Below are 11,311 nucleotides of genomic sequence, written 5' to 3'. Positions count from 1 at the left end.
AACTAAGAAATCACGTAAATCAGCAGCAGAAATAACCTAACCTCCATTTGTTTGATTTGTTTGTCTCATTATGAATTGCCCAGGTTTTCTCAAAAGATGAGAATAAAAATCAGACGTGATTTATTGGAAGTGTGACCCTTGACCTCCAACTCTATAAAGTTGATATTTATATATAAACCCAAACTGATTGATTTGTTAATATTTCATAATCAGCTGCAATTGTTCTCGCTGCTTGTCTTTAGGCTCTGGATCAGGCTGTCGGCTGTTTGAGATGATTACAGGACTGAAGCAGCAGATTAGGTACAACCGAGAGTTTATGAGAGAGAGAGACAGAGAGGAGAGGGGGAGAGAGACAGACAGAGAGAGAGGGAGAGAGACAGAGAGGAGAGGGGGAGAGAGACAGAGAGAGGGGGAGAGAGACAGACAGAGAGGGAGAGAGAGAGGGAGAGAGAGTGTGAAAGTAAAGAGGCAGTAAAGTTACTGTGATTATACAGTAGGTGATGTTTACTACCTCTGTGTTTTTGTGTGTGTGTGTGTGAGTGTGTGTGTGTGTGTGTGTGTGTGTGTGTGTGGCATACTCCACTCACACAAGTCCACAATCTCTCTCTCTCTCTCTCTCTCTCCCTCCCTCCTTCTCTCTCTCTCTGTCTGTCTGTCTCTCTCTCTCTCTCCCTCTCTTTCTCTGTGATGGTAATTTCTTCACAAAGGATGAAATAGTCAGTTGGAGCCATTTTTGACATTTTAAATAAACAGGCACAGTAGCAGTGTGTATGTGGGGGGGGGGGGATTGAAGTGATGTCATCAATCACATCAGCTCAGATTGAGTTATAATCCTCATCCAAACCAACACCACTGAAAACAAACATTACATGACTATTCATGTACACAACTTTGTGATTCCTGCGGCGTAAACCTCGGGTTTTACAAACTAAAACTTCAATAACTAGAATCATCTGTTAAACTCAAACATACGAGTGTTGATTCAGACTCTTAGTGAATCTTAGTGTGTGTGTGTGTGTGTGTGTGTGTGTGTGTGTGTGTGTGTGTGTGTGTGTGTGTGTGTGTGTGTGTGTGTGTGTGTGTGTGTGTGTGTGTGTGTTTGAGGTGAAACGGAATTTAAAATAACTGAGCAATTCTGAAATTATATTGAGCATCACTTGAAGGTTGCGTGGAATTAATTTGGTGTGTTTGTGAAAGAGCTGCATGTGTTCCCAGGTACAACTTTTCCACCGGTTAATTCAGCGGAATAAAGTGTGTTTACAGTGAATTTGATGTGTTTGTCTATGTGTGTGTGTGTGTGTGTGTGTGTTTGTGTGTGTGTTGTGTGGTTTACCAATGATGAGTAAATCTGTTAGACATAAACCTGGCAACCTGAATGCCACACACACATGCACACAAACACACAGTGTGAGGAGTCGGTGCACACTCACACTCTGTGGTTCCACTGTCAAGCTTTAATTTGCAGGGAACATTAACGATGTTTTATTGCAGCACTTAAATAAAAGCTCGGGGGAGAAAATTGAATTAAAATATAACAGAATAACAACAGATTCCTACAATAATGTAATATTTAGAGACAGAGCTCATTGTGAAGTTAGTTTCTTTAAGTTTAAAGAAGTTTTCTAAAATCAATTAACACTTTCTTTTGATACGTCTGTGGTTTGACCTCATGGGGAACAACTGGTTCTAATGGGAATAAAGAAGGAAAACGAGTCTGGATCAGCAGTCATGTATTTTTCAGGTGAGATTTTAATTGTCAGGTATAATGTATGTAGCATGCTAGCTGACGTTAGCATCAGAGTGTGAACCATTACTTACCAGCTGCTCCAGTATCTCAGTCCCAGTCAACGGCCGCTGGGATCGAACTGACGTATCCGTCCCATCATGATCGATAGTGAAATGAATCTGAGGAATCGACCTCACGGTCTGTGGATGTGTGTTTCCTCTTGTGTTGGATGTTGTTTCTGAACAGATGGTTGTTTCTAAATGAAGAGTTTCATGGTGTTTGTTCTTCAGTGTGTGTGAAAGTCTCATTACTCCAGCAGGCACTTTGGTGGTTGTGTGTCCATGTAGTAATGTACACACTGTGGTGTCCCTCAGCTCCTCGGGGGTCCTGCTGCTTGGTCCAGAGGCTGTGGAGGGTTGTGTGTTCGCAGCCTGGTCCCAGCAGGGTGCTCTGTCTGCGGCTCGCCAGCCGGGGTGTTGCCCCTTCCTCCCTCTGCCCCTCGTGAGCCACAAGACAAACAGCCCGACCCCGAAATATGAAAAGATCTGAAAATACCTGCACATGTTGTTGGAGAGGGTTTCAGGGTCGAGGTCACATGACCTCAGGCTCCTCTCAGTTACTCATGATGATGCAGAACGAGCTGCAGAGATTCAAACCAACACGGTTCTGAGCTGATTCAAGGGAACATCACACATGAGGCGCTGATTCAGGGAGAACACTGTTAGACACCAGGTGTGAGAAGCAGGTGGTTCCACCCTGAGGTTCCACAGTGAGGTTCCACAGTGAGGTTCGACAGTGAGGTTCCACAGTGAGGTTCCACCATGTGGTTCCACAGTGAGGTTCCAACCTGAGGTTCCACAGTGAGGTTCCACAGTGAGGTTCCACAGTGAGGTTCCACCGTGAGGTTCCAGATTGAGGTTCCAACCTGAGTTTCCACAGTGAGGTTCCACAGTGAGGTTCCAGATTGAGGTTCCAACCTGAGTTTCCACAGTGAGGTTCCACCGTGAGGTTCCACAGTGAGGTTCCACAGTGAGGTTCCACCGTGAAGTTCCACCCTGTGGTTCCACAGTGAGGTTCCAGAGTGAGGTTCCAACCTGAGGTTCCACAGTGAGGCTCCACAGTGAGGTTCCACAGTGAGGTTCCACCGTGTGGTTTCACAGTGAGGTTCCACAGTGAGGTTCCACCGTGTGGTTCCACAGTGAGGTTCAACCGTGAGGTTCCACCATGTGGTTCCACAGTGAGGTTCCACAGTGAGGTTCCACCATGAGGTTCCACCCTGAGGTTCCACCGTGTGGTTCCACAGTTAGGTTCCACAGTGAGGTTCCACAGTGAGGTTCCACCCTGTGGTTCCACAGTGAGGTTCCACAGTGAGGTTCCACCCTGATGTTCCACTGTGAGGGTCCACCCTGAGGTTCCACCGTGTAGTTCTACAGTGTGGTTCCACCGTGTGGTTCCACAGTGAGGTTCCACAGTGAGGTTCCACCGTGTGGTTCCACCGTGTGGTTCCACAGTGAGGTTCCACAGTGAGGTTCCACCGTGTGGTTCCACAGTGAGGTTCCACAGTGAGGTTCCACAGTGAGGTTCCACCGTGTGGTTCCACCGTGTGGTTCCACAGTGAGGTTTCACAGTGTGGTTCCACCGTGTGGTTCCACAGTGAGGTTCCACAGTGAGGTTCCACCCTGAGGTTCCACAGTGAGGTTCCACAGTGAGGTTCCACAGTGAGGTTCCACCCTGAGGTTCCACAGTGAGGTTCCACAGTGAGGTTCCATTGTGTGGTTCCACAGTGAGGATCCACAGTGAGGTTCCACCCTGAGGTTCCACTCTGAGGTTCCACAGTGAGGTTCCACAGTGAGGTTCCACAGTGAGGTTCCACTCTGAGGTTCCACAGTGAGGTTCCACAGTGAGGTTCCACAGTGAGGTTCCACCGTGTGGTTCCACAGTGAGGTTCCTCAGTGAGGTTCCACCGTGTGGTTCCACAGTGAGGTTCCACCGTGTGGTTCCACAGTGAGGTTCTAACGTCGAGTTAGACGTGTTATTATAGACGTGTGTATAAGAGAGAAGTCGTCTGGTATCTCCACCGTGCTGTGGTCTCATAATGACTTCATCATTTACAAGATGTCAGTCATTCACCTCATGAAAAGGTTTAAAGAGACAACAGACAAAGGAGTGAACAGTTCTGATCTGTGGTCAGTGCACAGAGCGCTCGTTCAGGGAGATGAGCGGCGGGCGGCGGTTCACAGACAAATCAGGAATCAAACCTCCGAGCTCCCGGTGACTTCTCCCACCACGTCCTATTTTCTCTGGCCAGCTCGTGTTTCATCCTGTGTTTGTGTGTGTGTGTGTGTGTGTGTGTGTGTGTGTGTGTGTGGGGGTGGGGGTGGGTGGGTGAGCGATGTTGGCAAACGGTTTGTGGCTCGGCCAGACAGAAAATCCAGCGGTGCACATACACACACACACCCGCACGTTATATTTTTAACAAAAGCATATTGGGCATATTTGGTGTGTGATGCAGAGTGAGTTCTATAAAATCATATGAAATCATGTCAGGGGTCAGCGTTGTGTGTATGTTTGTGTGTTTGTGTACATGTGGGGTGTCCAGGGATGGACAGTTGTGTCTCAGAGCAGAACAACTCTGACAATGACGCACTTCTGTGTGTGTGTGTGTGTCTACAGCATTGTCATCATGATTGTGTGTACATAGGAAGTAAAGTATGTTGACGTGTAGTATGTTTACAGTTTGAAATTAAGTTTGCATGTGAAAATGTAGTTGCGTGTGTGTGCGTGTGCGTTAGTGTGTGTGTGTAGCTCACATAGTCTTGTAAATGTCCTCTCTGATGTGGTTGTCTGTATTTAGGCAGAGTGCACTGAGGAAGTTGACGGAGGCGTGTGTGTGTATGTTTGTGTATGTTTGTGTGTATTTGTGTGTATCTGTGTGTGTGTGTGTGTCTGACGAAGAGATTTTATGTCACCACCCGACCTGGAAAACTTCACGTCCTTTTGTATCAGGCCAAAATGTTGGTTCTACGGACTGACCAGTGTATATTTTTCTGTACATTATACGCATGTGTGTGTGTGTCTGTGTGTGTGTGTGTGTGTGTGTGTGTGTGTGTGTGTGGGTTAGTAGCAGGGCGTAGCTGAGCAGAGAGAAAATATCTTTGCCGACCGCGGGAATGAACCCACCCACTATACCACACCCAGAGAGAGAGAGAGCCGTCGTCTCAATCTACCTCTCTCTCTCTCTCCCACTGCTTTTCTGTCTTATTATTTAAAAAAATATAAATTACCATCTTTATTTAATTCAAACTATATCTTCATGCTTCTGTTATTCTCCCGTTGCCTCTTTTCTCTAGTTTCCCGTCCTCTCCAGTATCGTTCTGAGTTCACCTGGTTTGGCTTTGAATCCTTTGATTAGTGAAACACTCGATGGCCTTTGATGTTCAGCTGAGGCCGGCTGTCAATCAAACTCCCCACGAGACCAGAATGACCCTCGACTGTGGTGACGAGTCTTCTGTCAGAAAAACCAATCTCTTCAGATTAAAACACGTGAATATTGTTCAGATAGAGTTTACAAATCTATTATTGTTATGAGCCCCATTATTCAGAGGTTTGGTTTTCCAGCTGTCAGCCAATCAGAAGCACCCGGAGATCTCACATCAAACTTTGAATTAACTGATTTGTTTCTAGCAGATTCAGATCTTCTCCTCTTTCGTACGGTTAGTGAGGACGTCACCCATCGGCCCGGGAACGCAGAGTGCAATAATAACTAGTGTGTGTGTCTGTGTGTGTGTGTGTGTGTGTGTGTGTGTACGTGCCTCAGTGGCCATTTGAACATAAATATCTCCTTTTCCTGCAAAGACGATGTGTGTGTGTGTGTGTGTGTAGGGCTCCATGGGTGGTTTAGCGCAAGGTTCAATCTTACAATCTTAGCTAACCTGTCATTGGCCTGCACACGCACACACACACACACACACACACACACACACACACAGGGCAGGCCTGCTGTTCTTCGGCAGCACATTCCAAACCAGGAATAGTATTAAACACCGCCTGTTCAGACGCTGTCAAACTTCTTCTCTCTCTTCCTCTGACACACACACACACTCTCTCTCTTCTTGTCGTTTCTACATCATTACAGATTTTTAAACATCTGTAGATTCAGCAGCTGTTAGAAGTTTCAAACTCCAGCAAAGAGAGAGAGAGACGTTTTAAAAAGAAGGGACGAGTCTCTGCTGAGTCCTGAAGAAGAACCTTCATTATGTCGCCCTTGTTTACTTCACACCACAGACGCTGTTGACATCTTTGTCTGCATGGTTGATTTGCGTCTGTCGTGCGTTAGAAGCTTCATCCACCCCCCCCCCCCCACTCGCTGTGGAGGATCTTCTCCTGACTCTCCACAGACTTTACACCAGGAGGTCAGAGGGAGAAGGTCTGCAGATGATCCAGATCTTCTCACTCTGACTCTCGGAGGATCAGTGGAGTTTCAGTTCTCGTCTGAAAGCACGTTTTTTTTCCCACGTTATTGACCACACACTGAAAAACACACACTCCTATACACACACTAAACCACAGATCCAATCAGTCAGATTCCCTCTCTCTCTGTCCCTCACACACACACACACACACACACACACACACACACACACACACACACACACACACTGCAGAGTGGATTCTGTAAACCAGTAGATCTCAGCTGCAGCCTCCTGCATGCTGATTGGTCGGGGATGCGGGCGATCTGTGCGGCCGCCTCTATTTTGACTCCGGCTGCCTGCAGATGAATGCGGAGCCGCTGACACGCGAGTTCAGGCAGAACGTGTCTTTGAACCCGAGCCGATAGCGTCGCTCTCCTGATCTAATCCACACCAGGACTTTTGTTGCTGTGGTTTCTGTCTTTGTCCCACGAGGAACAAACAAGTGTTGCCCTCTAAACTCCAGGGAGATGAAGAAGCTGATAGGTCGACAGCCGAGAGTCTCGGGGTCACAGCTCTTTGGAAATGGAACGGGACGGTTTTGTCTTGAGCTGATTTAGTGAAAGAAAATATGATGTATATCAATTTAAAGACATTATTTCTGTGGTATTTTATCTCTACTGCCGTTCTATGCATTTGTTTGTCCAAACCATAGACTCCAAATATATATGGATTAATATTTATAGACAGAAAAACACATTCACATATTTTAATTCACTGTGAGAAGAAACCTTCACCGACAAAGAGAAAACAGAGAAACTCAGATTCAAACCCCAAATAGTCTTCACTTTGAAACAGTGGTTTTAACAACCGGTCATTTTACATTTAATAATATTTAGTTTTGACATGAGACAAATTTAAAATGTCCATTTTCGACGTGTCCAAGTCGACCACAGTGAGAAAATCAATCCTGATGTTTCCAGTCGGTTCAGCACCGCGACCGCTGAGCAGCCGCCTGACTCATCCACTTTTCCTATGCACAGTTTACCATGGGAGTTGAACTGGCAACCACAAACCCGAACCTGAGTAATACGTTTACACAAAAAACTGGTTCCATGACAGACAGAATAATAATCATACAGTCGAGGTGAAGTTACCTCGTTGGACTAATAAACCATCTCCTGTCAAATCAAACTGTTCTGAAATGAAGACGGAAACGTGGAAGGAAGTTACAGGGAACCAGTGAACCCACCACAGCAGGGCAGTGGTGTCACTGGGCCTGTGCACGAGAGCAGGGAGTTCCCAACGCAGTCTTGTGTGTTCCCTGAAAATGAAACACCTCCTCAGTAATTCGGGGGAGGGGGGGGAACGATAATATAATAGATTTGTTCCCCCGAGGATCGTTCACTGGAGTCAATGATGTGCGATGGAAGGAACTACACTCCCAGTGGTTTCCTGTGGAGCGGATCCCGTCCAGACGCGGCTGCAGCAGATCCAACTGGGATTAAACCAGTTGCGGGCTGTGGTCGTCTGAAACCAGCAGACGTTTCCAGGTAGCTCTGGTCCCATGTGATCAGGGCTTAGCGTCACTGGGTTGCGGGCGCTGGGAGAGACGTGAAGCAGCGGCCGCTCTGTTTAGTCTACAGACTTCCACTTTGTTAGTTTGTTGAATCAGCAAACTGACAAGATGTGACCTGACCCCCCCTTTGCATTTCCATACAGGAGGGAAGCTGCCATCTTGTCTTACAACGTCAATGTTTATCGACCCTTTGCCACCGCTCCCCCGAGAACACGGCTCTCACACGGCTCCATTTTATTTTCTGCTACTATGTAAAAAAAAAGAAAAACGGAGGAGGGGGCGATGGCTTCCCTGGGAAAATGGTCTGGACGTGGGAGTGTGGGGAAGGTTTGTACAGATCTGAGGTCAGACATGAGAACCTGCTGCATCAGATGTCATATTCACCACGACCTTCTTTCATCAACAGTTCTAAAGAAAAAACAAATTCAACCTCTGAGAACTGAAGCGCGTGTGAAAAGGAAAGGCTTGATATTTATCAGTTTATCATAAATAACCATAAATAAAAAGAATTTTTTACCTAACTGTAATAATAACAAAAGTACATATATGTTCTACAGTGTTTATTCTGTCAAACTAAACACAACATTTAAACTTCTATTATCAACAAACAGATACAAACTGTTATAGGACGTGTGGTGAGGGCGTCTTTAGAGGAGCTGTCCGTTCAGCACCACAAGACAACACCAGATAAAAACAGCAACAAGAAATATTATTATAATATAAGTTATATTATTATATAATTCAGATCTTCTGGATGTTTCACTGACGAGCAGCAGGAGGAGTTTCAGAAGATGTTCAGACAAACGGACTCTGACATCTGAGTTCTCACTTAGAGGAAACTGTCTGGAGCTCAGTGCAGATCTGAAAGCAGCTCTACACACACACACACACACACAGACACACTATGTGTTACTTCAGCTGCTGAGACGTGATGTGCAGACAGAGGTGTGTGTGTGCATGTGCATGTGCGTGTGTGTGTGGTGACCAGACAGTTAGCATCCAGCCAGGATCAGACTGTCGCTAGCGGATTAACACATTCACATACGCTAATGTCACAATCACTGACACACACTTCAGAGCACTGATTCTCTCACACACACACACACACACACACACACACACACACACACACACATGTCTGAAGTTTTATACACACACTGCTTCAGTTTACAGCCTGGACACAGACACGCACTCATTCAGCCTCTTTCATGTCTGATTGTAAAAGGAGAGAGAGAGAGAGAGAGAGAGAGAGAGAGAGAGAGAGAGAGAGAGAGAGCATTTGCATGTGAATGTGTAAATTTACACATTTTACACAAACACTTAGTGGTCGTCTTATTTGTGCGTTTGTGCTCGAAAATGACTTGTTCTCACTTGTTCTGTTTGTGCACATACTTATTTTTGTCCTGTGTGAAAGTGTGTGAGTGAGTTTTGTGCATTCTGCTCTGGTGTGTGTCAGAGAGTATGTTCATGTGTGTGTGTGTGTGTGTGTGTGTGTGTGTCTTTGTATTGCCGAGACTTTTGGCTCCGTTTCAGTTTGATAACTCAGTCTCTTGGAAAGGAGGACTCTGATTGGTTCATATCAGTCACGACTCCAAGACCAAGAAAAGAAATCCCTGCTCTCACTTCCCATCTCAGATCCTGAATCAGTTTCACCACCAACCAAACATTTAACCAACATTAACCAAATCTAAATGTCCCCTAATTAGAAACGTGTCTAAACTTCACCATGAAATTTTAAGTGCCAGCTCATTGAACACATACACACTAACACACACACACACACACAAACACACACACATACACAGACACACAAAATGGTCTCTCTCTCTCTCTCTCTCTCTCTTTCCAAGCCCTAGACGATGAGCCGTCTGATTAGAGCTCCTCTCTGGAGTCTGTGAACATGCGCACGCACAGACACACACACACACACATAGGGACACACACACACACACACATAGGGACACACACACACACACACTCTGAGATACCAGTCTGTAGTCTCCAGTCTCTAACCCCTCTCTGTTCTCATGGAGATAAGACGTGTGTCTCATTGTTGGCAGACAACGGTCCTGTTATCATCTTATCAGAGAGCCGGTCCAATCTGCAGGAGGCGGGGCTGCAGAGTGTGTGTGTGTGTGTGTGTGTGTGTGTGTGTGTGTGTGTGTGTGTGTCGGGGGGGGGGGGGGGGGTACTTTAGTTAAGTGGGGGTCCTTTGTCATGCAACAGGTGCTGTTGTCACTCAATTTGTCTCGATGCTTAAGATCAGTGTGTTACAAGAAGAAAACACAGCTGACATCTCTTAATCCTCGTTCTCTCACTCGAGATCAACAGACTCATCTGAAGCCTCAGACCTGCCCCCCCCCCCCCCCGCTCCATCCACTGGAGCACAGGCTGCATCTGTCAGTGCCGTCTGTGCCGTCTGTTGGTCGGACACGGTTCAGACCTGGTGTCCACGTCCGTCCTCTCAGTATCGGTTCTACTGCAAGGTCCATTAGCACCTCTTAAAGAACGTCCCTGTTAGAAGAGGACGAGTCGGAACATCTCAACCTTCCAGTGTCAATGAAGAGATCTGAGCTGTTCAAAGACTATGAATGATCCCATTAACTAATGACGTGTATTCACGGTCTTTTATTCTCTTTTCTCATTCAGATAAAGACTCTAAAGAGAAGAAAGAAGTGTCCAAGGAGCCGTCCACCGTGACGGAGGAGGCAGGAGGAGCAGAGGAGCCCGTCAAGGAGGTGAAAAAGGAAAAGAAGGAGTCGTCCAAGGAGAAGAAGGAGTCGAGCAAAGAGCCCAAAGAGGAGGCGAAGAAAGAGTTGAAGAAGGAGTCTTCATCCTCCAAGGAGAAGAAGGAGTCTTCCAAGGAGAAGAAGGACAAAGACAAGGAAGGGAAGGAGGCCAGCAAGGAATCAGGGGACAAGAAAGTGCTCAAGAAGTCTTCTGTAAAAGTGAAAGAGAAGAAGAAGGAGCCGGAGGTGGAGGAGGGCTGAGAGGAGCCGAGCAGTGAGCTCACACACGTGAATAAACAACACGATACACGTCCAAACATCATACAGATACATATACATGCGTGTGTATACAGAACACGTAAACATACACAAGGTCACGGAACTCAACAACACATGCACATATGAGCTGTAAACATATATTTACATGTAAATATCTTCAGTCAAGGCCACATATCTCAGTAGCGAAGCAATTTCCTCCCAGATGCATATTTACAGTAATAACTGATCCCCAGACACACACACACACACACACACACACACACACAGACACACACACGCTCTGCTGGACCACACCACATCCAGTAGTTCTGGTGTGTGGGCATCGACTGGCTGTGGTGAGGTCTGAGCCCAGGAGAGCGAGGACGAAGGCGAAACCCTCCTCCTCCTCCTCCTCCTCCTCCTCCTCCCCCCCCCCCCCCCCCTCCTCCTCCTCAGACATTTTGCTGACTCTCTCCTTCCTCCCTCCCCCTCCTCCTCCTCCTCCTCCTCCTCGGACGTTTTGCTGACTCTCTCCTTCCTCCCTCCTCCCTCCTCCTCCTCCTCGTCCTCGGCGTCGCGCTCCGGCAGCAGTCGAACCCGCAGCCCTGCG

General features: G+C 46.9%; 1 protein-coding gene across 1 annotated transcript in view; it reads left to right on the top strand.

Moving 5' to 3' along the window:
• Positions 1-11,075, top strand: part of bbs9 (Bardet-Biedl syndrome 9) — a 126,580-nt gene extending 115,505 nt beyond the window's left edge. The window contains exon 22 of the mRNA XM_053432824.1: positions 10,364-11,075. Coding sequence (XP_053288799.1) covers positions 10,364-10,704 — 341 coding nt within the window. The 3' untranslated portion in view covers positions 10,705-11,075. The remainder of the gene's footprint in view (positions 1-10,363) is intronic.
• Positions 11,076-11,311: the final 236 nt, after the last annotated feature.

This window comes from Pleuronectes platessa, chromosome 10 (genome assembly GCF_947347685.1).
Source record: "Pleuronectes platessa chromosome 10, fPlePla1.1, whole genome shotgun sequence".
In the NCBI taxonomy this organism is placed as follows: Eukaryota; Metazoa; Chordata; class Actinopteri; order Pleuronectiformes; family Pleuronectidae; genus Pleuronectes; species Pleuronectes platessa.
The sequence above is the reverse complement of the archived record's forward strand: the minus strand, read 5'-3'. Positions and strand labels throughout refer to the sequence as shown.